The sequence below is a fragment of the Wyeomyia smithii genome, chromosome 3, assembly GCF_029784165.1.
Source record: "Wyeomyia smithii strain HCP4-BCI-WySm-NY-G18 chromosome 3, ASM2978416v1, whole genome shotgun sequence".
Taxonomy (NCBI): domain Eukaryota; kingdom Metazoa; phylum Arthropoda; class Insecta; order Diptera; family Culicidae; genus Wyeomyia; species Wyeomyia smithii.
In genome coordinates this window covers 46572381-46600065 of record NC_073696.1, presented here as the reverse complement: position 1 = coordinate 46600065, position 27685 = coordinate 46572381, and the positions used below count along the sequence as shown (strand labels likewise).

The window sequence follows — 27685 nt, the reverse complement described above, 5'->3', positions numbered from 1 at the left end:
CTGCTTTCAGAAACTCTTGGATACGCACTAAGTTCACCTCTTTTGAGAAACCACACGCTTTTGTCGACATCTCGTAGCTGCTTATAAATAGCGGCCACTCTTCCAGCTTGCCGGAAAAAGTTGGCAGCTTCAGAGACAGAAACTTACGCGACGACAACTGGAATTTCGTAGGTTTTTGATTTAGAGAACTCGTTTGTTCTTCCTCTTCCCTGAAGCCTTTTCGAGCTTTCGTCCTCGCAGTCAGAACTATCTTACTTTTTTCTTCACTGCTCTCCTTTGAGACTCTTCTTTTACTATTTCTTCACTCTCCTATTCCTCTTCATTCGGCTTCCGGCCGTCTTCTTATTTTTTCTTCTTCTTTAAGACCTCGGGATGTCCGAACAGCGTGTCCTTTTTGCTGTGCTCTTCCATGTTCGATAGACTTGACTTGAAGATAATGGAGGTCTGCGGGATAATGGTGTAAATGTTGCAATTCGCGGTGATCTCTCCGGGTGCAGAAGTAAATTGTGCCGTTCATTGCAGTCTTCGACGTTGCAGCGGAACTTTAATTTTCACGGGAACTTTACGTGCTCATTCCGGTACAGTTGACACAAACTCCACTGTCCCTTTTCTGTCCGCAGTTTCCCAAGTTTCTTCTGGTGAACTTACTCTTTGGCAACTACAGTCACTTCCTTTGGCGACCATATTTTCGGGGTTAGGGATTGGTCGAAGTGTCCTGAATGTTTAGGACCTAGTAAAACGGGAATGTATTATGTGTCCTGTATGTGAGCCTGATAATCTCCCAGCTGGTCTCGAGGTACGATGCTGGCCAAACAAGCCAGTCGTCGTATGTTCGAGTCCCGGCTCGGGAGAGACTGTTAGTGTCAGTAGGATCGTAGCGCTAGCCCCGAAATTGTCCTGTACACTTAACAGTCGGCTGCGAAGTCTGTGTATAGTAAAACAGAAGGTCGAATTCCGATACGGAATGTAGCACCACGGCTTTGCTTCATGTGAGCCTGCTACAGCCTAAACAAGTCATATTCGTCCTGGACAGCGACTACTACAGTCCATACTTAGCAGCAGATGCAGTGGTAGCGGGTATCAGCAGCAGCAAGTCACTGGTAAAAAGCTATCTTTGTGCGGTGACTTGCAGCATCAGTAGTAGGTACATCAGCTCGTACTTCCTCTAATAAAAGGTTAGTCGTATTTTGACAACGCACAAATGTTTTGAGATCCTGGCATTTAAAATATGTGGGCCGTCAAACAGCTTTCCACTGTGTCATCACGAAAATACCTTATTTCCAATTATGAATTTTACTGTCCACGGGGTATGCGGACCGCTCCTTAGTTGCAGTGGTTTTTATAGCGCTCTCAACTTTTCTGATAGAAATCCTACTGACGCCGGTACATTGGTAGTGTTGGCAGAAAAAATGATTTTCAGCATTCAATTCTTCATAGTCTCCTGTGAACAGCTATAGCTTTTTTTTGGAGACATTCTAGCTCTTCAGTGTCTTCGGAAAAGTTGTTAGGCATCTAAAACACTATACTTTAACGTAATGTAGTACATCATTAAAGCATGACTGAGCTCTCTAGAAAGAGAAATGCAAAAAATTAGGGTTTCTAATACAAATTTTCATGCGAAATTGAAATGCAATGCGCCAAGCGGTGACAAAACCAATTGATTTCCGGTAAATTTAAGATTGTTTAGAGTCCCGAAAGGAACCAAAAAAACTTGGTGCTGGAAAATCGATCCCTTTGCCCAGCCCTAATGAACATACATAAAAGCAACCATGGATCATCGCCACGGCAGATGTATGCTAAGAACAAACATAACAATATTTGTTCATAACCATGCAGCGGCTTATCAGTCTTTCATGAGACAGCGTTTTCGCCCAAAAGTCAAAGCGAAATAACAAATTTACTACTCATGCCGCCAAACAAGCATGAGTTCGCAAGCAGCATAACGATCCAAATAAAACACGATTAAGCGCATTTGGGCAAAAATGTTGATTAATTGATTAATGAATAATACTCTCAAACACTTTTATAATTTTTGAGAACTGACGCTCATTATATTTTGAAATAAACTTCAATAGTAATAACAGTAGCTCAGTACTTATCTTCCAATTACAGTGTACAATCTCTGGACAGGCTTATACAAATGATGACAAACAAGCGTTAAATTCACGTGCCTACCAAAGCAAAGCATCGTGCAAGCTTCTTAAATCCTGATAAGAGGGAATGATGGGCCAGATTACATGGTGTAATTGATTTTATCTTAGAGGAAGACCAGCCAATATAAGCGACGATCGGCTGCAGTGACAACCAGCATTCCGTAAACGTAACGATGGCATGGACTAGACCTTCACAGCCCGCGATTCCCGTCGTTTGGCATACTTTCAGAGCTAAGGATGCCGATGGCAGCGATGATCGTATTGTAACGTATCACGTGCAAGATTTAACTGAAGACCGGTACGAAGACATGATCGCACATTTTCTGGATCATTTCATTGAGGAGGAGCCGATATGTGTAAGTACTGGTGTCCCCAAAGATCAGGAATCACGTGCCTCAGTCGTCAACATGTGGCGGTCGGTTTTAAAAGAAAAAATGACCCTCGTTTGCTACAAGGAAGGTTCGGATGAGATAATCGGAGCTAATATTCTTGCAGTAAAGAATACATCAAATTATTTTAATTTCAAGGTAAGCGAAAATATTGTTCATGATCCAATTGTGATATGTATTTATTTTTTCAACATTTAGCTCAAGAACGACAGGCAAGATAATATGCTGAACATCATTGACTACGTTTCGAAGCAATTCGACTTCACCGAACGTTATTGCATTGAGAACCGACTAGTTGCGTACGGTCTATCCGTCAACAAACTGTACCGTGGACGAGGGATCGCGACGGATATCCTGAAGGCCCGAGTGCCGATGTGTAAAGCTCTTGGAATAAAACTCGCTGCCCATCCGTTTTCCGCCATCGGGTCTCAGAAAGCCGCACTAAATGCTGGTTATCGAACGGACTACGAAATAACGTAGGTAATTTCAACCTTAGCACTTAGAACATAGAATAGCTAATATTTAATTTCAGCTATGACGACCTTTCTAAATTGGGCCCAGAATACACTCTGCCAGATATCAAATCAAAATATTTCAAACTTATGAGTTATTCGATGGAATAAAGTTAAAAATAGAACATAATAAAACACACGTGATTACTAAAAATAGAAGCTGTTTATTTACACTCTTCTTCACGTTCCCACAAAATCCTGCTCAACTGCGTGCTCTCACGTCAGCCAATCACGATCCCGGGTGGTGCCGGAAAGAACCTCTTGGGTTTCCGTGACGAGTAAGCTTGCGGATCGTAATTGGTTTGGTATGGCTGCGAACGTCCACTCCAGTCAGGATACGAATCGTCATATTCATTGTTACCATCACATGGTACCGGCGCCGACTCGATTGCGATCAGGCAAAAAAATGCCAAACTTAAAACAATTACTATTTTCATGTTTGCCCTATACTGTCCCTATAACGACCGATGACTGAGCGACTTGAAGTTAGCGTTTCGCTTTAATTATAAATAAATTATCGATTTTTGGCCAAAATGCTAATGAATGATTCACAATGTACAGCGCAGATTCTACTCTCGGGTCACTTAGCATGCTAGTACTAAGCAGCCGACGGGTTTGGAAGTTAGTAGGGATTAACTATCCCGTTATAGCAGGAGGCGCGGGAAAGAACTTCTTCCGATGGCCCTTACGAACAATTCGCACTACTCCATCTGGCGGTGATGCTAGAAGATTATTTTGCAGCGAAACTGAAAAAGTATCACTTTTATCCTGGGGATCCGAGCTGGCAGGTAAGACGAAACAGCACAGCAAACAGGCTATGAGTAACCAGTATATCAGCTTGCGATGTGCCATTTTTGGCAGTGAAACAGGAAGCAAATGCTTTTCTTGTTGGTGCTCGAAAAATCGCTAGAACTCGAATTCTCACTTGTCCGCTAACCGTCCGATTGATGCGTAGTGTAACAACTCCGGTATGATCTAAGAAATGGACGACGAGCGGTATTTATACCAAGCCAAATTGTTGTGTGATAACGACTGCAGTGAGTGTTTATGAAATTGGTTAACACGTAGTAAAGAGCGCATTATTACATATTAGCATAACTTAATTCCTATGTGCTCTCAATAGAATGGTTCATTTGTTGATTTTTGGAACCGTATTTCCGTAAATAGGATGTTAATTGATTTCGTTTTAGAAATCAATTAACATAACATGCTTTAATGAACATGGTAGGCTTGAAATTGTTCCAATTAAGTTAAGATAGTTATCATACTTTAATATTTGCGGATTAGGTTATTAACATAGAGCCGAACCGCGCCAAATGACCTACGGTCGAAAAATCTCAGTGGAATATGCTTCTGCGCCATGTTGTTGGTTTTAATTAAAACTTCAAACTGAAGTGCACCTGGTGTTTGTCTCAAATCTGCCAAAAGTTGCAGTGCTGCCAAATAATGGAACTGCTCATCCTCGGCAAAGATAGAATTGAGGTATTGCATAGAAAATGAATCAAAATATTTTTTTTCACATGCCATTTCCGATTTCGCAGAAACTTTGTACAGTTGTTCCTTTTTGCTAAAGAGATCATTTTATAATAATAGGTCTTCATGTTAAGCCACGATTGCAGTTTCAAAAAGGCCTGTTTTAAAACATGACTGAAGGAAAACAGCTTGTAGTAGTTAATAATGAATACTTAATAGTGCGTATAACGTATATTCTTTTAAGCTCGTACAAGAAAGAGGGAATATGGTTCAGAGATAAGTGCCAGAAAAATAGAGAGGACAAAGAGAGAACGATAGAGAGGGACAGAAAAAGAAAGAGAGAGAGATAGAGAGATAGAGAGAGAGAAAGATAGAGAGAGAGGTAGAGAGAGATAGAGAGATATAGAGAGATATAGAGATATAGAGATATAGAGAGATATAGAGAGATATAGAGATTCAGAGATAGAGAGATAGAGAGATAGAGAGATAGAGAGATAGAGAGATAGAGAGATAGAGAGATAGAGAGATAGAGAGATAGAGAGATAGAGAGATAGAGAGATAGAGAGATAGAGAGATATAAAGATAGAGATAGAGAAATATAGAGATAGAGAGATAGAGAGATATAGAGATAGAGATAGAGATAGAGATAGAGATAGAGATAGAGATAGAGATAGAGATAGAGATAGAGATAGAGATAGAGATAGAGATAGAGATAGAGATAGAGATAGAGATAGAGATAGAGATAGAGATAGAGATAGAGATAGAGATAGAGATAGAGATAGAGATAGAGATAGAGATAGAGATAGAGATAGAGATAGAGATAGAGATAGAGATAGAGATAGAGATAGAGATAGAGATAGAGATAGAGATAGAGATAGAGATAGAGATAGAGATAGAGATAGAGATAGAGATAGAGATAGAGATAGAGATAGAGATAGAGATAGGGATAGAGAGAGAGCGAGTTAGAGATAGGGATAGAGAGAGAGCGAGTTAGAGATAGAGAGAGAGCGAGTTAGAGAGAGAGAACGAGTTAGAGAGATAGCGAGTTAGAGAGAGAGCGAGATGGAGAGAGAGAGAGAGATAGAGAGAAAACGTGATAGAGAGAGGGAGAGAGCGTGGGAAAAAGCGAGAGAGTGCAAATGAAGTATTACAAGTATTATATTTTTATAGATAAAAAATGCAAAGTCTTGGTGCTGCATTTTGTATCGGAACGCAACCTTCTCTTTATTATCCATACTTCGCGGCCAACTGTTAATGTACAGGACAATTGCTAGCACTACCATCCTACGAACACCAACAGCCTCTCCCGAGCCGGGATTCGAACAAGCAACGATCAGTTAAGAGGTTCGCACGTTTTCTTTTGTTCTTACACATCCGCGTGTTCGGTACAAACCTTGTATCGCTAATAAAATATTTAATGCTGTAGTAATGCATTTCCAAAAGCCTCTATTTTTATTACGCATAGCACAAAAAAACCTAGTCCTCAGTTATGACAGTTCCATTCTTTGCACACGTTTTGCAAAATTGCGCAGAAAAGGAGAGCAATTCAAAAAAAATCTATTCGAATATTTTTAACTGTCATTTTTGGTTTGGCTGTTACTGGACACAGATGTTCCAAAATGACAATAGGAAATTTTAATTTCAAAAATATTTGCTTTTTCTTATACTAATCAATAACCGACATTTCAGTTTTTTTTAATTTTCACTAGCTGCCAACAAGTACACAAAATGACATTTCTGTTGCTGGCTTTTGGGAAATATAACCCAGGTTTACGTGTCATAACAGGGATGCCAGATGTGAAAACATGTTCTATTTTCGGAGACATTAGAGCTCGTGTGAAGGAGTGGAAGGAAGAATTTAATGGGTTTACTGGGTTTTTTTGTTAACTTCCATCCCCACCGTGTTTCTAGATTTGCTATGTATGAAGACAGTGTTTCTTGGAGCGTGAGACATTTATTAAACGACCTGGCCTCGCTGTGTCATGATTTCTTGACGGCAGGGTTAGTCTTGAATTCACTTACAGTTAGTTAAATTCGAAATCGATTGTTGCGATAATTCTGCTGTTTAAATTAAAGAAAAGTCAGCAGGATATGTATTACTTTTGATATTTCATATCAAAAGAAAAAGAAATATATATACCCCTAAAACACCCTAATGTGTTATTATTATTTTTTTAGAAGGGTTTATGTAATAATGGTATTTATAATGACAAATATTTCAAAAGCCAGAACAGTTTATTTGATCGGTGTGACGCCTCCGGCAAAGTTGTAGGCAATTCTTTGTCTCTCTGAAAAATATGTAGAACAAAATGACATTTTAAGCCCATAGGGTCTGAAAATTAAAGAATATCGTCTAAGAGTTTTGGCTGATCTGTTCCACTGTGCGTTTGTTATGCTTCAATCCTATTCTCATAGCGATATAATAGCCTAAGCTAAGGCGTACTCATTTGGAAAAAAAAACTCACCACTTATTAGGTCAGCACTGTATAGAGTACCGCCTTAGGAGCGTCCATACTCACCTCAGCGTAGGGTAATGTACAACTCTAGCAAGGTTGTACATTTAACCACGCAAAGGTGAATATGAACGCAATGCTTCACACCCTTAAAATAACAGTAGAGGAGAACTGTAAAAAATGCACTAGTTGAGGCATTACGCAATTTACTGGCATACCCTAAGCTGTCAAGCAATCTTCTGCAGCGATACGTAAAGTATTCTAGTTATAAATTCAGTTGCAGCATTCTGTTATAAATTGTAATATTCATAGTGTAATAAATTCCAAAAGTGTTTTTCGTGTAATTTGCTGATCAGTTAATTATGAAATTATTAATTACTTGTTTCACAGAACCACAGACAATTCTACAGGAGACAATACAGGCAGGAGAGCAATCACAACTCATCAATAACATATTTAGCCATGAGAACTTATCGTGTTATTCGAAAGATATTCATGTTTCATGCATGGATATAAAAATATTATAAAATTTTTAAATCTTATCTCGATATGCCATTAATAAGATATTCGAGTTGCTTTTAAAATATCTCATTAAAAGTAGGTTTTTAGTGAAAATTGTTCGTTATTGATTATTTAAAATATATTCAGTTATGCATTTAGTGTTCAATAATTCGAAAATATCTGAATCAGTCATTTTTGTGATTTTTAATGCGAATTATTGGTTTGTTATTGAAATACCAAGCTTTGCTATTCATATAGTCTTGGAAGAACAATATCTTTTTTTTTTGTTATTTTACCTAGAGTGCCTGTAAATATATAGAGTGGCGACACTTTCAAAATTGAAATAAAAATTATCCGTCAGTGTCATTCCAATTGAGCAAACAATTAATAGGTGGGGGGAAAAGAGAAAGGTATATCTGGTATAATATAATCTGGTATAATATCTGGTATAATATCTGGTATAATATCTGGTTGTGATGTTATTATGATATGTTCTCCTTCTCGGGTAAAAGCCTTGTGTGAGTATTTTAGGAAATTAATAGCATGGACAATCTCACCGCACTGCACTGGTGCGTTCTATACAATTCTCTTCTATTCCTAGTTTCAAACGGGTACCAGTTCATACCGCTAGTTTAGCAATAGTGTCTCTCAGCTTGGATTAGAACGAATCATGTGCTAGTAGTCGAGCATCGCATCGTATGAAGGCCATTTGGGAGCCCTTGCTTACGTTTGAAATTAATAATTTTAACTGATTCGATTTAATTGGTGATCACGAAAATACGCATAAACTTTATTGCGGTGAAGGTCAATTTTCTAAGGTTGAATTAATTAGTATGCATATGTGAATATATTCTGTTAGTTCACGGATATATGAGAAAAAACACCACACGCACCGTAGATATTTCTTTTTGTTTTTTTTCTCAGTATTTCAATTTGTTGATTTTTGTGTAATTTCCTTCGACGTAGGTGAATCTAACAATGGCTAGAAAGGACTTTCGTTCTGAGGAAAACATGAATAACAGTTTAAAGAAAGACATTAACTATGGTTTATTACAATTCATACAACTTTGTTCGAACCGCGTAGTATTGTTTGGGTGGATTTCCTTACTTTAAAATGTCAGATCATGAACACTTCTCTTCAGTAGTAACAATAGTAACCGCATATATCCACATTAACCAACGATAACGCCCGGTGGTGCTATGAAAGGAGTTTCCACTATGACGGCTGGGTTGTAGTAGATATTGTAGAATCCGCTGCTGTAGTACACCGGTGGAGGTAAAAATCCGCCGAATCGCCAACGCCATCCGAAAAGTGGTGCAGGAGCCGCTGAACAGTCAACCAACAGTAGCGTTATTAACACTGGTACAAATAACAATTTCATTTTTCTTTATTTTAATAATGCTTCCTTGCTTGCTGTTCTTCAACCGATGTCACCAGCAGAATGACAAACGGTTTACTTTTTTTTTTCTTCATCTATAAACGGTTTACTTTATCAGTTGGAATTTAACACTTCGCATTAGCAACGTTTACCCGATCTATGGATTATCTAACGCATGAAGTTTTGTCAGAATTGGTACTAATTGGTTTGAGCGTGTATTTGGTTGTGAATTTTAGTTGCACGAAAATGTTGTTATTTGTTGACACTGTAATATCTATATACAGATGAGACAGAGTAATCTTATTCTAGCTGTCCTTGTAAGTTGGCGTTTCAGTTGCAAATCTTCAAGATTTGAGTGCAAGTTCTCATTCAATTGTTCAATTCGATCGATGACTTCAAAATTGGTCACTACTTTCATTAACAATGGTTTATATTTGTGATGCTCCATGCCTCAAATCGGTGGATAATCTCAGGTTCATCATTAAGTGTCGTTAGGAACTAAACCTGGGTTGCAATGGAAATTATTTAGAATTTATAAACAGTTAAACACATTTTTCACTGCGACGCTTTACCTATTAAGTAAGTTGAAAATTGCACTGCATTGCGTCGTACCTGTGAAGTCCATTATAATCCAATAATTATGCCAGGACCGAATCCTCCATAGTAACCACCGTAATATGGCCTCGGGTAGAAGTAAGGTGAACCATATCCATATCCATAGCCAAAACCTCGACCCCAACCACCACCCCATCCTCTACCACCCCAACCACCACCCCAGCCTCTACCACCCCAGCCTCCACCGCCCCAGCCCCTGCCACCCCAACCCGGGGATGGGGCAGCCATAGTCGGCACAAGTAAGACTGAGATTAGTAGAAATACCAATGCAAACACGAACTTCATATTTCACTATAATCGAATAATACTTTTTTATCCACTCGTTGTTACTGATGTACTGCAGATTATTTTCACTTGGATGCGCCTTAAATAAGATCATCCAGAACGTAGATAACAACAAGGTGATAAGTGATTACAAATGATATAGAACGTAAATGTTCTTTAGGAGAACTGCACACGTCGGAAAATATGCTAATGATTCGTTAGACTTCACACAGCCCGTGGGATTCCCAATCGGTGTCCAATCATCTTCAGCTACTGGATTTGTCATCATTGTTTTGTTTTCTTTTTGTGTCAATTGATGAAATTTGAGCCGGAGTGAAAAATATTTTTTTTTATTCTCGCTTATTTTCCGTCGGTCTAGTTCCGCCACTGTTGTGGCCAATCACCGAGGGAGGCGACTCCACACCCAGGATCCTAACTCACGACCCGTTTATTAACGGACCGGCGCCAACGGCTTTACTTCCTCATGCGATGGAAGGCGTGATCCCAGAGATTTTTCGCCTCAGAAAATCTCCCGGTGTCGGCTAGGATTGAATCTAGACCAGTTGGGTTGGTTGTGAGTGGACGCCACCTCACAACCATCGACACCTATGTCGGCGGTGGGATTCGAACCCAGGCGTCGAGCGTGGTTGGCGGTGACGTTAGGAAAAATATTTTACGCATGTGAAATTCCGAACGAAGTTGTGCGTCAAACACAAAGGTTCATCATTTGTGGACTATATTTTGTATTAATCACTAAACAAAATCACTCACTTCACTGAAGTAGGTATTAGACGAAGCAAATATTTGCTATTTTTCAATACAGATTTTATTTTGTACAAATAAAAATCGTACCAAAAATAGCAAATATTTGCGTCGTCTAATACCTGCTTAAGAATGCTTCAAGAGCAAGTTCGCGAGAGGCGCAACCACATGTTATTTTGATGTTCTCCGATTGGGCTGAAATTTTCCGCGTTTTTTTGTCTATTCAAGGTAGGAAGTTTCGCAAAATTCCAATTTTTTTATTGAGGGTAAGTGGGGTAAAACGGCCCTCAAAGATGTTATGTCTATAAACGTCCAAAAACTAAAAAGTGTAATAACTCCTGCTAGAGATGATGAATTTTCTAAAACTTTCTGTTATTATTTGCAACAAAGAGAACTTCAAAACGCATGGTAACAATATATGGCAAAAAGGTAACATGACGAAAAAATGCATTTTTCTTCTTAAAATTGTCAATTTTCAGGGTCATCCTACTCTTCTCAACATCGCTAGAAAAAATATCTGAATATAGCGTTTTGTAGAGCAACTCAAGAGCTTTAATTTCATGTACAAGCCAAGTGTGCCAAATGGGGTGAAACGGCCCTATAAGGTTTTTTTTCTAGAAACCGTCAAAAAAGCACAATATTTCCTGCTAGACTTAATGGGTTTTGCTGAAAATTTGGATACTCACTCTTCCTTACCAGAACTAAAAAACGTTCCTTGAAGATATTTTTTCCCAAAAATTTTTTAAAACGTTCCTTGAAGATATTTTTTCCCAAAACGCCATCAAAATTACAAAAACTGCGAAAGCTGGAATTAGACTCGATAGATTAACTTAAAATTTAGTTTATTACTCTACTCTGAATAAGAAGTTTAAGGGTAAGATGACAAAAGTACAAAAGTGACAAATAAATTGACACGACGAAACAAATATTTTTGTTGGAAAATACTTGACGATTTTCGGGGTGCTATTTCCTTTACAGTAAAAGGCCCACAGCCCAAAGTTGGCATTTTATAAAACAACTAAAGTGCTTTTATTTGATATTAAATCCAGATGCATCATTTGAAAACGACTAAAAAAGACTGAAGTTTTTCTAGACTTTTTCACTAAGTTCCACGGAAAGCTTCAAACGAGGTAAAAGACGTTATCGATATGACGGTTGCTGAAAGACTAATATTTCGAGCTTTGTTGAAGCAAATGAAGTAAGTTATTCTTTTACTTTCATGTTTAACTGTTTGACTTTTGAATTTATTGTCATCGTTCGCATACCTCGCATTCTTCGCTTTGTTCCCAGAGTGTTGTTACATTGAAAAATCATGTTACTTTGGTTGCTGTTGTATTAATAAAAATAAACAATCATTTAAAAAACAATGTCTTCGAACACTAACGCTTAGCAACTTATGCTCATCTTCAAAGAACGTTTTACCCCAAGTGGCGTATCTTCCAATAAAGTAGGTAGTTCTGGGAAGGCAGAGTGATTGTACAAATTTTCAGCAAAATCTATTAAGTCTAGCAGGAAACAGGAAGCAGGAATTGTGATTTTAGTGATTTTGACGGTTTTTGGAAAAAAAACCTTCTAGGGCCGTTTACCCCACTTGGCACACTTGGCATATACATGAAATTAAAGCTCTTGAGTTGCTCTACAAAACGCTATTTTCAGATATTTTTTCTAGCGATGTTGAGAAGAGTAGGGTGACCCTGAAAATTGACAATTTTAAAAAGAAAATGCATTTTTTCGTCATGTTACCTCTTTGCCATATATTGTTACCATGCGTTTTGAAGTTCTCTTAGTGCAAAATGATAACACAAATTTATTGAAAATCCATCAACTCTAGCAGGAGTTATTACACTTTTTAGTTTTTGGACGTTTATAGACATAACATCTTTGAGGGCCGTTTTACCCCACTGACCCTCAATGAAAAAATTTGAAATTTTGCAAAACTTTCTACCTTGAGTAGACAAACAAACGCTGAAAATCTCAGCTCAATTGGAGAATATCGAAACAACGCCCCTCAGAAAAACGGTTGCGCCTTTCGCGAACTGGTTTTTAATCTTCAAAATGTTCACCTCAAATTTCCAAAAACAAGCTGTAAATAGCAGAAATATATGAGATGAATTTTCACAAATATTAAATTACAAGATATTTGTATGTATTTTCATTCGTTTTCACTGCGTTAAATATAATCAAAATCAGTTTCTGTTAATACGAAATCATACTTAAAATGTTGAAATGAGTATGGGAGCGTTGTGAAAAGGTATTAGACCATTGTAATTTTACTACTTATAGATGTTATTGAAATCGATTCCGAAAAGAAATAAAAACTGTTTTGAGTTTGATGACATAAATAAAGTGTATCACTTTCTCGTTGCCATCCTGTACAACATCTTGGCACTATTGGACAACAATCAGAAAGAAAGCCCGGTTTCGGATGATAGACGACCCTGATCAGCAGGAAGCTCCAAAGGATGCTAAAGAGTAAGACCCAGGGAAAAGTGGCTACATCACTGCGTTCGCTTTGCCGGGATGTCGGTGCAACCGGTCAAACAGTGAAAAAGTACCCAGCGCACATGGACATTAAACTGGGATGCGGTTATATGGGAAAAAAGCGATGGTGTTATTTTTTCGCTCCCATGCACTTTTCGTGTTCCTTATGGGTCCTATAGCAAGTGTGTAACTTCTCAGGTCGATCGGTGAAACTATATTTTTGCGCCCGATTTTTAAAGTTTCTATACGATTTTATATGGAAAAATCCACTTTTTCAAAACTTATTCTCTAGAGATGTCCAGTTGGCTCCTAAAAATACATGATATTTGTAGAAAATTTTCCTGAGAAAAACTCTTCTGAAGACCGTAAGGCGCTATGATGCTTGTAGAATAAGTTATTTCCTTTAAACTGATTTAATATCTGAGGAACGGCTCACCATTGAATCTTTCTAGCAATACTGCTGCAGCATGCTGCTGTTGCAAATTCAACCATGTGATAAGAAATGATATCGCGTGAAATTTATCTTGGAGGCTTCTCCGAAGATACTATGAGCAAAAATCACACTTTTAAGCCTAATTCCTTGCGAAATTCTTTCTTATCCTCGAGCAAGTTTTCAATAGCAGCATGCTGTAGCAGTGTTGCTGGAAAAATTTAATGGTGAGCCGTTTGTCAGACATTCAATCAGTTTGGGGTGAATAACTTTTTCTACAAGCATTGTTGCGCCTTACAGTCTTTAGAATAGTTTTTCCCGAGAAAATTTCCTACAAATATCATGTATCGATATATTTTTAGGAGCCAACTTGACATCTCTAGAGAATAAGTTATGAATAAGTGGATTTTCCCATATAAAATTGTATGGACACTTTAAAAATCGGTCGCAATAATATAGTTCCACCGATCAATCTGAAAATTTACACAGTTGTTATAGGACCTATAAGGAACACGAAAAGTGCATGGGAGCTAACATTTATTTTTTGTCCCACCCTAATGGACATACAGGAAGTCAGGAAGCGGAAGTCCCGTCAACAGGTCTCGGTACTGTAGGCAATGACGCAGCGGCAGCGCCTGAATGCGGCAAATCGCGACATGGCGGTGGTGATGGACGACGAGGCCTGTCTCACCCTGAATGGCAACGATTGACAGAGCACTTAGTATTTTACTTCCCCCACGAAGCTGCCTATAATCGCATATCAATCCCATCTTCATTTTCATCAAGTTGAGAAAACAGCGCTTAAAGGTATTTTTCTTGCTTAAGTTATTTGAGCTACGTGGTTTATTCCCATATTTTCGACATAATATAATGAGATAGACATTTACCATAACTTCTCTATAAGAACGTCCAGAATGCAGGTGGGACTGGTATGCGATTATAGGCAGGAAGGAAGTGAGCATCGAAGTAAAATTTATTTGATCCCCCGGTTCCCCAAGAATGTGCTGCTGTGGCTAACAATCAGCTAGAAAGAGACGTCAAAGCCGCTCTTTTTTTCCGGAACGGCCGTGAACAGGGAAATTTATAGTACTGCCGGAAGTTGCGTCGTTCATCAAGAAATAGCATAAAGCCGAAGACGCGGTGTTTTGGCCGGATCTGGCGTCGGCCCACTACTCGACACGATTGTTGGAGGAGGTGGAGTGGATAATATATAAATATTTTTTTCTAATTTGTATTTTTGAGTAGCGTGCAAAGGGTTTTAGAACGATCTTTTTCTGTTGGGCGGAAATAGATCAAAACGTATACCGAAAGCGACACCGGTGCAGCAGTGAATTTGAGTTTATTCCAGAAAAATACAAAGTTTTCATGACCTTTAGAGAAAAATTTGATTTTTACAGTAGTAATGCTATTGGTTTCCATGCAAAACCTTTGAAAAATGCAAATTCGAAAGCACGTAGAAAGCGTGGTCCGTGGACCAGAGTGTCAACCCAAAACGTTATCCTTCATGCCTTGTACTCTAGATTCTCTAGAATGATTTTTTAAAAGTGCTGCCAATTAGAGATATTTGTTTCGAACGAATAATTTCTTATGATAACCGAAAGGATTTTAATTGTGAAAAAAAAATCATGAATAGTTTAAAGCTAGACATTAATTATACTTTATTACAATTTTTACAGCCCAATTTGAGTCACGTGAAATTGCTTGTGCGGATTTCTTAATTGTAACGTAGGAACACTCCTCTGCAGCAGTAACGATATTCACATTAACCAATGCCACTCCACTATCTCCGCTATGACAGTCGGTTCGTAGTATGTATTGTACAATCCGCTGCTATAGTACATCCGAAATGTGGTGCAGAAGCCGCTGAACAGTCAATCAACAATAACGTCACAGGCACTATTACAAATAAATAATAATTTTATTATTATGTGTTTTAATAATTTAAATTGTTGTCAGATTTACAACAGCCCGTGGGATTCACAGTCAGTGTTCAAACAACTCTAGCTACTGTATTTGTCATAGTTGTTTCGTTTCGTTTTGTCAATTAATAATATTTTAAATATTTGGATATTACCGCTAACAAAAAGTTAAGAACATTTTGAGAATAAATAAAGTCTAATTCAGGATAACTCTGAGAAAAACTGGGAATATGGGTATCGAAAGATCTTAAGAAGGAAATAAACTACTTGAAAAAGCTTATAATAACAACAATCAATAACGAATAGTATGAATTTGAGTGCTGAATTTCAGCTATACTTCAATTTCAATTTGTTTTACCATTGCAATACTCAGGAAACTTGTATAGAAGCATTCTATCACCAATTCAATACATATAAGTTTTTTGTGCCGTGCCTTACCATTGTGAATGCTTTTGTCTCCATGAAGATGCAATTTTCACTGTGTGAAACTCGTAAAACCAGTCAGGGCACAAAATTAACTAAGTTCATTGTTGATTAATCCAATCCAACTCAATCTAGGCATTTCAATGTCGTCCTTGTGATGAAACAGCATGATTATTATATAACATTCATGAACAAAATTCCAATGAACTAGAATGGCCCTTTTTCGATTGTGTATAACTTTTCAATGTCGAACCTTTGTCTTACTGAGAATCAGTGAAGCCTTAAATAAGAAACTACGAAATATTTGAAGGTTTTGACTCACTTTTGTTTAGAGGTTAGTGTTAAAGTAGACTGTTTGGACTCTTTGTAACTTTTCCTAATCAAATTAATAAGATGAACAGTTCGAAAATATGATAAACTTGAAATAACGAAAATAATTTATTTACCAAAGAAGGGTAGCAAGTTAGATCAAACTACTTAAACATTATAAAACTGATAAAATACACTATCAAAATCCCATCCATGCTGTTTCTGTTATTAAGAAAGATATTGAGGGTGGTCTCAAAGAAGCTGGACAGACAGTGGAGTGGCATGTGTTCCAAAATCGGTTTAACTCTGGCTACGCTGTCGGCCATAGGTGTTAAATGTTTGTAACTATATCGGAAAAAAATCACACTTTGTTGCCAATTGTGGTTCGCATATGTGAGCAAAAAAGAGAAAATACTCCTATTCCGGTTCATCCGAGTCTAGTCTGTCTGCAACGCTTCTCAATCAGAAAGGTATCTCCCTTAAAATCGCACACCATGAACGATGTAAGATTTCTGTTACAGCTTTCTCATAGTTTATAAATCATAACAAAAACAACTAGTTTCTTACTTACACATTGCCTTAGTTTTATTGTAAAAAAAATATCACAATCTCGTTGTTCTTTTGCATTAACCATTCAACCGTCTTTACCACCCATGATGATGATGATGCCCATGATGGTGGTGGCGGTGACCGCCATAACCATAACCACCATATCCGCCATAACCGCCATATCCGTATCCTCCATATCCTCCACCATAACCGTAACCTGGATAGCCACCATATCCGCCGTATCCAGGATAGCCGAGGCCACCTCCAAGTAATCCTGCACCACCGACTAGACCCACTCCAACTCCGACTCCGCCAAGCCCGAATTGACGCTTCTGGCGTGCCGCCTGCTCCGTATTACTGTTATCTTCATTCACTTGAGATAGATCGACCGCTGGAACTTCGTTCGGTACCTGAATGGGTTGTTCCTGTATGGGTGAGTCGGCAGCAACTACTTCCGGTGGAGCTTCACCAGCTGGCCTGCTTAACAGTATAGTACCATCCTGCGGCACGGGAACTTCACTCTGCGGAAATGCAATCGCCGATCCGACGATTGCCAGCACGATCGCTAGACAGGTGGGTTGCATTGTGTGAAAACCTGGGAAAGTTGAAATATGTCTTAATTAGCATACTGTTGAATCATGACGATAAAATTAGTATAATCAAGAACATTAATGTTGTTTGGGTTAATGACCTCTACAAACACCGGACTGGATTTCACGATTCTATTCTCACGATTAATGTTGAACAGTAATTCCCTTTGTTTTGAATTCAGAACAAAAAAACTTTGCGTGACAAAATCCTTGTGTGTTAACGTTATTATCCCAACCTGATAATTACTAATCACAGAGCAACACACACACTTAATATAATAATCAAGGAACTGATCAGTAGGCAACTTAATTTATATCCAATAAAGTAAATATCACTTATTATGACGATATACCACTCAAACTATTCCTCTTGCACCGTATCAAACCGAACTAACCTCTTGTAACGCTCAGCTCCGATTGCAAACTACTTTGCTCATAGTCGGTCCTCGTACCTTTTATATATAAAAAGCAAGAATTACCGACACAATGCTAGCGGGAAAAAACGCCAGAAAGGCTTCTTATCCCACTGCAAAGGTTTATGCATCCATCCATCCCCACCGCACACACAATGGTAGCGGGCCATTCAGCAACCTGTTCCGGACCGAATCGAAGAAACGAAACATTATCGCGTATTCCGCGCGTTGCTCCCTGGTTTTCGCATAACTAAAAGTGTATTTTTTCAGCAAGGTCACACGAACAGATCAACCAGTCCGAAACTAGACCAGAACCAGTCCGAAACTAGACAGTAGCTGGATGCGTCACGAGACAAAACACACAATGAGTTGCGGTTCCGCTACGACTTCTTTCCGAGTGGGCTGTCAATTTGCGTCAACTGGTTTCGCGAGCCGGCAGCACGAAATTTCACCGGTTGTTTGTCAATTATTCATGTTGTTATTCATGTTGATCTGATGTACATTCATTGATAGATGTAGAAGGTGGTAACTTCAGGTGGGATTTTCTAAATGAACATTTTTGGTTTTGTCCGACTTTTGTACGGAGACCCGCCACTGTGCATCATCACCTCTTAAAGAGTTATTCTATCATTCCATTAAGCTACTCCAAAATCGAAACTAGAAAAACTCCAGTGCAAACATGATTGGTTGACACTTCCTATTTCGTTTTAGGGTTTATAAATCATATCCAGGAAACTATTACTAGTTTATTTGGAAATAAAATTTAGTGCCCGGTCATGGCCACCGGTAATCAGTCACTAGTAAGCGATGGCGAATTCCAACAGGCGACATTGCAAATTAGTTTTTTTGGGTTTCTTCTATTCTAGCTGAACAATGACCTAAGCGTAACAGAATGTGTTGACCTATCGGGGAAATCCCACCTGAAGTTACCACCTTCTACATCTATCAATGAATGTACATCAGATCAACCGGTGAAATTTCGTGCTGCCGGCTCGCGAGACCAGTTGACGCAAATTGACAGACCACTCGGAAAGAAGTCGTAGCGGAACCGCAACTCATTGTGTGTTTTGTCTCGTGACGCATCCAGCTACTGTCTAGTTTCGGACTGGTGTTGATCTGTTCGTGTGACCTTGCTGAAAAAATACACTTTTAGTTATGCGAAAACCAGGGAGCGAGCGGGGTGTGGTAACGGAGCAACGGATAATAATGTTTCGTTTTCGGAGATAATGTTTCGTTTCTTCGATTCGGTCCGGAACAGGTTGCTGAATGGCCCGCTTCCATTGTGTGTGCGGTGTGGATGGATGGATGCTTAAATCTTTGCAGTGGGATAAGAAGCCTTTCTGGCGTTTTTTCCCGCTAGCATTGTGTCGTTAATTCTTGCTTTTTATATATAAGAGGTGCGAGGACCGACTATGAGCGAAGTAGTTTGCAATCGGAGCTGAGCGTTACAAGAGGTTAGTTTGGTTTGATACGGTGCAAGAGGAATAGTTTGAGTGGTATATCGTCATAATAAGTGATATTTACTTTATTGGGTATATATTAAATTGCCTACTGATCTGTTCCTTGAATATTATATAAAGTGTGTGTGTTGCTCTGTGATTAGTAATTATCAGATGGGGATAATAACGTTAACACTTAAGGGTTTTGTTACGCAAAGTTTTTTTAGTTTTGAATTCAAAGTATAAGAAAATTGTGCTCGATTTGAAAATAGAATCGTGAAATCCAGTTTCGTAACCTGTCGAGGTCATTAACCCAAACAACATCAATGTTCTTGATTATACTAATTTTATCGTCATGATTCAACAGTATGCTAATTGAGACATATTTTAACCTTTTCCAGATTTTCACACAATGCAACAACCCACCTGTCTAGCAATCGTGCTGGCAATCGTCGGATCGGCGATTGCATTTCCGCAGAGTGAAGTTCCCGTACCGCAGGATGGTACTATTCTGTTAAGCAGGCCAGCTGGCGAAGCTCCACCGGAAGTAGTTGCTGCCGACTCACCCATACAGGAACAACCCATTCAAGTACCGAACGAAGCTCCAGCGGTCGATCTATCTCAAGTGAATGAAGATAACAGTAATACGGAGCAGGCGGCACGCCAGAAGCGTCAATTCGGGCTTGGCGGAGTCGGAGTTGGAGTGGGTCTAGTCGGTGGTGCAGGATTACTTGGAGGTGGCCTCGGCTATCCTGGATACGGCGGATATGGTGGCTATCCAGGTTACGGTTATGGTGGAGGATATGGAGGATACGGATATGGCGGTTATGGCGGATATGGTGGTTATGGTTATGGCGGTCACCACCACCACCATCATGGGCATCATCATCATCATGGGTGGTAAAGACGGTTGAATGGTTAATGCAAAAGAACAACGAGATTGTGATATTTTTGTTTTACAATAAAACTAAGGCAATGTGTAAGTAAGAAACTAGTTGTTTTTGTTATGATTTATAAACTATGAGAAAGCTGTAACAGAAATCTTACATCGTTCATGGTGTGCGATTTTGCGAAAAATAACTTTCCGATTGAGAAGCGTTACAGACAGACTAGACTCGGATAAACCGGAATAGGAGTATTTTCTCTTTTTTGCTCACATATGCGAACTACAATTGGCAACAAAGTGTGATTATTTTCCGATATAGTTACAAACATTTAACACCTATGACCGACAGCGTAGCCAGAGTTAAACCGATTTTGGAACCCATACCCAGGCATGTCGTAACCCACCACACCACCCGCGTGTGTGTTTCAAGCGATGCCACGGAGGGTATTTAGATTGCCCTTCAGTGCGTATACAAAACGAAAAACCCGCAGTGTTCTAGATAAAACAGCCCTTCGAAAGATTCCGCAAACACAAACCCGAGTGTTCTCAACTTCGAGAGCCCTCGGGAACCCGCATGCCTACACGTGTTTTCTCAAACGCTTCATTTTTTCAAAAGTACATATGAAAAAAAATATTGCAGGTGGTTGTATGCGATGGCCAACATCCAACGATCCATTATTATTCCATTGTCAATCTCTTCGTGGCGACTAATGCTTGTGTGTTCCCCGAAACTGCAAGCCCTCGGTTGCCTCATGTGCCGAAGTTAAAAATCCTCGGTTGGCGTGTTTACGAATGGCTCTCCAGTGTTTTGTCTTGAGCTCGCGATGAAGGGTAATACGAAATGCCCTGCGTGGTGTGTTGGTTAGCAGATGGGCCACATGCGCTTTGAAGTGCTGTGGTTTCCCCATGCCTGCATACCACTCCACTGTCTGTCCAGCTTCTTTGAGGCCACCCTCAATATTTTTCTTAATAACAGAAACAGCATGGATGGGATTTTGATAGTGTATTTTATCAGTTTTATAATGTTTAAGTAGTTTGATCTAAATTGCTACCCTCCTTTGGTAAATAAATTATTTTCGTTCTTTCAAGTTTATCATATTTTCAAACTGTTCATCTTATTAGTTTGATTAGGAAAAGTTACAAAGAGTTCAAACAGTCTACTTTAACACTAACCTCTAAACAAAAGTGAGTCAAAACCTTCAAATATTTCGTAGTTTCTTATTTAAGGCTTCACTCATTCTCAGTAAGACAAAGGTTCGACATTGAAAAGTTATACACAATCGAAAAAGGGCCATTCCAGTTCATTGGAATTTTGTTCATGAATGTTATATAATAATCATGCTGTTTCATCACACGGACGACATTGAAATGCCTAGATTGAGTTGGATTGGATTAATCAACAATGAACTTAGTTAATTTTGTGCCCTGACTGGTTTTACGAGTTTCACACAGTGAAAATTGCATCTTCATGGAGACAAAAGCATTCACAATGGTAAGGCACGGCACAAAAAACTTATATGTATTGAATTGGTGATAGAATGCTTCTCTACAAGTTTCCTGAACATTGCAATGGTAAAACAAATCAAAGTTGAAGTATAGCTGAAATTCAGCACTCAAATTCATACTATTCGTTATTGATTGTTGTCATTATAAGCTTTCTCAAGTGGTTTATTTCCTTCTTAAGATCTTGCGATACCCATATTCCCAGTTTTTCTCAGAGTTATCCTGAATTAGAATTTATTTATTCTCAAAATGTTCTTAACTTTTTGTTAGCTGAAATATACAAATATTACAAAAATTATTAATTGACAAAACGAAACGAAACAACTATGACAAATACAGTAGCTAGAGATGTTTGAACACTGACTGTGAATCCCACGGGCTGTTGTAAATCTGACAATTCATTAGCGTATTTTTCGGCGTGTGCGATTAGTTGTAATCACTTAACACCTTATTGTTATCTACGTTCCGGAAGATCTTATTTAAGACAAATCTAAGTGGAAATAATCTGCAGTACATCACTAACCAGTGAAAAGAAGAGCATTATTATTTTAATTGTCGATTGTGGTGAAAAATGAAGTTCATATTTGCGGTGGTTTTCTTACTAATCTCAGTTTTACTTCTGCCGGCTTTCGCTGCTCCATGGGATGGAGAAGGCTGTGGTGGTAGAGGCTGGGGTGGTGGTGGCTGGAACGGTGGTGGCTGGGGTGGTGGTTTGGGTCGAGGTTATGGCTACGGGTATGGTCGACCTTATCCGAGGCCATATTACGGTGGTTACTATGGCGGTTTTGGTCCTGGCATAGCTATTGGATTATAAGTGGATTCCAAAAGTGCGACCAAATAAACAATTTTAACGAAATAGGAAGTGTCAACCAATCATGTTTGCACTGGGGTTTTTCTAGTTTCGATTTTGGAGTAGCTTAATGGAATGATAGAATAACTCTTTAAGAGGTGATGATGCACAGTGGCGGGTCTCCGTAGAAAGTCGGACAAAACCAAAAATGTTCTAAATGAACATTTTTGGTTTTGTCCGACTTTTGTACGGAGACCCAGCAGAAAAATCCATATTAGGTTGATTTTTTTATGAAAAATTCAATTTCGGTATCAAAAATTCAAAAAGTTGGAAAAATATCTCCTTAAAGTGCAATTAAAATTTTCTTATGGCTAAAATTACTTCGTAGTGTTTTTATGTATATCATTATTCATTTATATTCCCATCTTTTGTTATGTTTGAGGATCCAGTAGTCATCTGCGAAACTGAGAATAGTATATGGAATATAAAATATTTAATAATAATGAATTATTTTTAAAAATAATAATTTGAAATTTTAATTATAAATATAATTTGAATAAGTACGATGTCAGTATAATTAGTTTCTGGCGAAGCGAATATAGGAAACCAGTATAAACTGTCAAAATGTGAACCAGCCGATTGTATGCCAAATTTCGCAGTTGGAAAACTGCGATCATGTACTATTGAAATAGAGATCATTTTTAGCTCAATTAATACATCGCATTAATTTAGGAAACAAAATGTTAAATACGTTAAACTAAAATACATGAGTAGAGAACAAAGAAATATTCAGTCATATAAGATCAATTTTGTGCGTAATTAACTGTTTTTAAAAAAATTCACTGCCATTAATTAACTGTTCTGTCTTTTTTCACGCTGTACTATTTTAAGAAAAATGTGCATTCGATTCGTGTGCAGACTTTTGTTGATTTGTCGATATTTGCAGTTTTTTCAGAGAGCAGATTTCATATTGAATTTGAATTTAATATTGAATATTGAACTTAAATTTCATAATATAGACTGTTCCGAAAATTATAAATACATCTTCTTTCTTGAATAAAACAAAGGATACAGGATTTTTCGGGTCATTTTATTCTGAAATATAGATAAAAAGTGTTTTCTTTCCAGTTTCAATTCAAGCTGGGATTATTTTTCGTAGGATCCGCGAGTTCTCTAACTTTTCTCTTAACACTACTCACAAGCTTTCGCACAGTGTGTTCTTCGACCATTATTACCACATTAAGCCAATCTTTTTTAAATTTTTCAACATTGTCCGCTGGTTTGACATATTTCCTCAGCTTTGCCTTGGTCAAAGCCCAAAAAGTTTCAATAGGGCGAGTTTCAGGGCAGTTTGGAGGATTTATCTTCTTTGGGACACCTAGTGAATCCTTAGAGTAATGGCAGGAACCAAGATTGGGCCAACAGATTGGAGGATTGTTATGCTGCTTAACCATATTGCTTAACCTTAACGTAAATTTTACCATTCATTGTGTCATTCGTAATGAATGGACGAGATATTTTCCCACATTCACAAATGGCCACCATTACCTTCTTGCCGAATTTTCCGGTGTAAATGCACGGTGTCCCGCTGGACCATTATTATAAAAAAAAATTGTCCATTAAATCCAAATATAGGGGTCAATTCTTGAGGTCATTTTACATCTCTGGTTAAATTTAAAAAAAAATCCACCGACTTGATCTCGAGAAATCTCGATTTTAGGGTCTTAGTTAATAAATTTCAAAATAATCCGTATTCGATTCATGCAATATCATCGAATTTCATCCAAAAACTTGCCCAAATCATTTTATGCCAAAATATACTTGTTGGTGTTGCTACAAGTATGATAATTCACCACTGACTTAACTCTCCAAATTGACTTAAGTGTGTTATTTGTATGGCTTAGTGGCTCTAGTTTAATTTAAATGTTACGTTCTGTGAATTAAATGGGAAAAAATAATTTAAACTTGTTGTGTTTCATACAAGCCCACACACAAACACACACAAACACGCACTCACATACACACACAAATATTCACACACGTATACATATATATTACACACAAATTTTGAAAATTATGTATTATATTTTTCTAATTTGAAAAAGTGATTTAAAAAATATATATTTAATAAGAGAATCTAGCCTCCTTTTCCTAGCTTGTGTATCGAATAATACGATTTTTTAAACAACTGCATTTCGCACGGAGTAAAACCAATTGGTAGTTACGCATTTTTAATATTACTCGAATGTTTCAGAACAAAAAAGTTTCTTTTAGTGTGTATTATTGTATTTATTTTAGAACAAGAAAGTCGAATCAACAAAAAAGTACATTTTGGACATATCGGCTTTTACGTCAACCATGCAAGAAAGGCAGTATGGGCTAACACATGTGATTACTGTTATACTCAATCAAGGCGATCGTTGTAAATCTGGAGTTTTGTTCAGTTGCCAAATCACGTTGAATTGAACAGGCTCGGAAGCTATGTGAGCCAAGACCTCTTCCAGTGTCTCTGCAGAACTCTGGTACAGGGTACTAACTTAGCCCTGGAAAGATAATCTTATTTTGACGTGAAATTGATGCATAAATTTCAAATCATTTAAAATGCAAGTTTTTGTTTAAAACTTAATATTGAGTGATCATTATGGTGGTAACACATCGATTTGAAAAACGTGAGTTTTTTGAAAAACGTGAACATATTCGAACGGAAGTTGTAGCTTTTCTCAGCTGCTGGCAAAATTAGAAATTGTCTCTTTGAACCCATGCTCGGGAAAAAAAGAAAACCATTTATTATACACTGTTCTTTCACTATCCAGAACCTGGAAATCGCACTAATAATTAAAAATTTGATAAAGTAGTAGAAGCCAAATATTTAGCAGCGCTTGTCTTTCTAATAGAGAAAATATAATGCATAATTTTCAAAATTTGTGTGTTTATATGTAAACGTGTATGATTATTTATGTGTGTTTGTGAGCGTTTGTGTGTGGATTTGTAACACAACACAATGATTCGTTTTTCCACATTCACTTCACAGAGAGTAACATTTAAATTAAACTAGAGCTACTAAGCCATACAAATAACAAACTTAGTCAATTTGGAGAGTTAAGTCAGTGGTGAATTATCATAATTGTAACAACACCAACAAGTATATTTTGGTATAAAATGATTTGGGTAAGATTTTGGATAAATTTCGATGGTAGTGCCTGAATCGAATAAGAATTATTTTGAAATTTATTAACTAATACACTAAAATAGAGATTTCTCGAGATCCAGTCGGTGGATTTTTTTAACAATTCAACCAGAGGTGTAAAATGACCTCAAGAATTGACCCCTATACTTGGATTTGATGGACAATTTTTTTTATAATAATGGTCCAGCGGGGCACCGTAAAATGGCTTTCACTGGTCCAGGGACATCCTTTCCCTTCGGTGATGTATAAAATTGCGGTCCTGGCAGAGTCTTATAGTCCAGTTTTATGTAGGTTTCGTCATTCATGATAACACACTCCATTTTTTTGGTCAGAAGTTTGTCATAAAGCTTTCGAGCTCTCGGTTTCACAGATTCAGCTTGTTTTGGATTTCGTTTTGGCTGCTTCTGCTTCCGACGGGTCTGCAGACCCATTCTTCCCTTGGCACGCATAACGTTACTCGCCGAGGTTCCAAGCTTTCTCGCCACAACTCGTACTGATACTGAAGGATGCCGCTTGTAGTATTCCTTAACCTTTTTGTCCATTGTGGGATCAACAGGCCCGGGTTTTCTACCACGTCTTGGGGCATCAGTAAATGTGCACTCTTCACAATACTTCCGCAATGCGGTTTGAACTGCTCCGACACTTATACCTTCTTCTCTGGCTAGATTTCTTATAGAAAGACCACTCACGGTGCCCCATTTGTGCACAATTCGCTTTCTTTGCTCGGGAGAAAGGCCACGCATTTTCAAAATTTCGCACTAAATGTTAGAAAAAATGACAGCATCTGTTTCTTTTGGATGTAAACAACAGGACGCAGCCAACGTTTGGTTGAATACTGCACGTTATTTGAAATGACGGTTGATCGTAAGTGTATTTATAATTATCGGAACGCTCTATAAATTTTCGGGATAGAATTAAATGGTAATCTTACCTATTCTCAATATTTGAAAACAGGTAACATCGATCAGCTCAACAGCATCAAACCGCGAATTCAAAAAGATTTTTTTGTCAAACGTGGTCTACATGTCGACAAACCGCACGCTGACTTCGGCAATAGGAATAACGGTGTTACAGCAAGACGTTTTTTCCAATGCAGAAGTTCCTTTGGGGATAACAGGAGTCGATTTAAATTTAATCCAGCGATTTCAAACGCTGCTAGCAAAGATTTCGAGTGGCGAAGGAATTGATGCATCAAAATTTAAGTCCAACGTTACCGTTCATTATTATGTAAAATTGTATTGATGTTCAACAACAGTACACAAATTACTAAATCAAGAATATGAAATAATTGTTCAATCTTCGAGTCTCATTGGCAAACTTTCGGAAGGAGCCCAAGAAAGCATGAATAAAGCATTCCGGACAACATGAGAAAATAAATGCCTGAAAGGATCACGCGAGAGAACTATCGGTGACATGTTTCGTGAGCTGCTAATTGCGTCAGATTCGGTAGTTCCGAGTTTTAAACACAACATCAAATCGGAAAGTGCTTTCACATAAGAGGTGGAAGATTTTATAATTTTCAGTCATGATGATACTGACGATGACGAGTGAAATGTTAAAATCTAATGCATTGGTTTGAAAAATGAATATTCATGTAAATTTAATATAATTATATGTGTTATTTTACCTTGTTGACACATCTGAACGTAAGCCGATGATGTTCTTCTAAAACAATTGAATGAAACTACTAACTACTTCTGTAAAACAACGTAACATTCACAAATCACCATGCGCCTCATTCAAACTATTTTATTTTCAATTAAAAGTTTTGTTCAGCGGGGCAAAAGGGGACCTTAATATTCGAAAAGTAGAGAAAATTTCCTATGAAATGCATACTATGCGACCTGTGGGAACCGTTGGGTCAGATCGTACAGCATACATTTGCGCAAAAAAAAAGTTTTTTCCAGACCACTCAATAGGTATTTCAAACATTTTACAAAAGTTATGATGAATTATATAAAAACATTCAACACGAAATACAATTCTGATTATTTATCTTCAAAATGCAACCTATCGCATTGAATTCGAATAAGAATTAGGTAAGTATTTACTAGTTAAAGTAAACCCCAATATATGCTTTCTGAGCGAAAATAATCATTGAAATAACATGACTTGACAACGCTTAAAGTGCTCTCAAAAATTCGAATTTAAGCCAATTGTCTTGATATTTGAAAAACACGTTTTTGAATATAGTAGAACTTAAAAAAAAATATCAATAATTAGAACTTGAGTTTTGTCCGGCTTCCGGTCACTGTGTGATGGTCA

The 27685-nt window shown here is 37.9% G+C and overlaps 4 protein-coding genes across 7 annotated transcripts; 3 read left to right on the top strand and 1 right to left on the bottom strand.

Moving 5' to 3' along the window:
* Nucleotides 1-2552: 2552 nt before the first annotated feature.
* On the top strand, nucleotides 2553-3192 carry LOC129731225 (uncharacterized). The gene is made up of 3 exons (XM_055691058.1): nucleotides 2553-2680; nucleotides 2741-3018; nucleotides 3075-3192. Exons 1-3 carry the CDS (start codon nucleotides 2561-2563, stop codon nucleotides 3163-3165), a joined length of 489 nt encoding a protein of 162 aa, XP_055547033.1. The 5' UTR covers nucleotides 2553-2560; the 3' UTR covers nucleotides 3166-3192.
* A 13430-nt stretch (nucleotides 3193-16622) lies between these two features.
* Nucleotides 16623-17723, bottom strand: LOC129730626 (uncharacterized). 2 transcript variants are annotated; one of them, XM_055690103.1, is made up of 2 exons: nucleotides 17598-17723; nucleotides 16623-17207 (listed from the first exon to the last, which is right to left on the bottom strand). In XM_055690103.1, the coding sequence occupies exon 2, from the start codon at nucleotides 17194-17196 to the stop codon at nucleotides 16708-16710; it is 489 nt and encodes a 162-aa protein (XP_055546078.1). In that variant the 5' UTR covers nucleotides 17197-17207; nucleotides 17598-17723; the 3' UTR covers nucleotides 16623-16707. The 2 variants fall into 2 exon arrangements, with proteins under 2 accessions (XP_055546078.1, XP_055546079.1); XM_055690104.1 differs by lacking the exon at nucleotides 17598-17723 and adding an exon at nucleotides 17304-17547.
* A 1204-nt stretch (nucleotides 17724-18927) lies between these two features.
* Nucleotides 18928-20045, top strand: LOC129730297 (protein spalt-accessory-like). Of its 3 annotated transcripts, none has more exons than XM_055689508.1 (2): nucleotides 18928-19069; nucleotides 19456-20045. In XM_055689508.1, exon 2 carries the CDS (start codon nucleotides 19467-19469, stop codon nucleotides 19956-19958), a length of 492 nt encoding a protein of 163 aa, XP_055545483.1. In that variant the 5' UTR covers nucleotides 18928-19069; nucleotides 19456-19466; the 3' UTR covers nucleotides 19959-20045. The 3 variants fall into 3 exon arrangements, with proteins under 3 accessions (XP_055545483.1, XP_055545484.1, XP_055545485.1); XM_055689509.1 differs by lacking the exon at nucleotides 18928-19069 and adding an exon at nucleotides 19126-19147; XM_055689510.1 differs by lacking the exon at nucleotides 18928-19069 and adding an exon at nucleotides 19253-19358.
* Nucleotides 20046-22014: 1969 nt separating this feature from the next.
* LOC129728263 (glycine-rich protein 3-like) lies at nucleotides 22015-22257 on the top strand. Its single transcript, XM_055686691.1, has one exon. It carries the CDS (start codon nucleotides 22015-22017, stop codon nucleotides 22255-22257), a length of 243 nt encoding a protein of 80 aa, XP_055542666.1.
* The last annotated feature ends 5428 nt before the right edge of the window (nucleotides 22258-27685 follow it).

Bases quoted from the DNA above. Each gene is read 5' to 3' on its own strand.
- LOC129730297 (XM_055689508.1), top strand. From the start codon at position 19,467: ATGCAACAACCCACCTGTCTAGCAATCGTGCTGGCAATCGTCGGATCG.
- LOC129731225 (XM_055691058.1), top strand. From the start codon at position 2,561: ATGTGGCGGTCGGTTTTAAAAGAAAAAATGACCCTCGTTTGCTACAAG. The intron at 2,681-2,740 runs GTAAGCGAAAAT...TTCAACATTTAG, and splicing joins CAAATTATTTTAATTTCAAG to CTCAAGAACGACAGGCAAGA. The intron at 3,019-3,074 runs GTAGGTAATTTC...ATTTAATTTCAG, and splicing joins CGAACGGACTACGAAATAAC to CTATGACGACCTTTCTAAAT.
- LOC129728263 (XM_055686691.1), top strand. From the start codon at position 22,015: ATGAAGTTCATATTTGCGGTGGTTTTCTTACTAATCTCAGTTTTACTT.
- LOC129730626 (XM_055690103.1), bottom strand. From the start codon at position 17,196: ATGCAACCCACCTGTCTAGCGATCGTGCTGGCAATCGTCGGATCGGCG.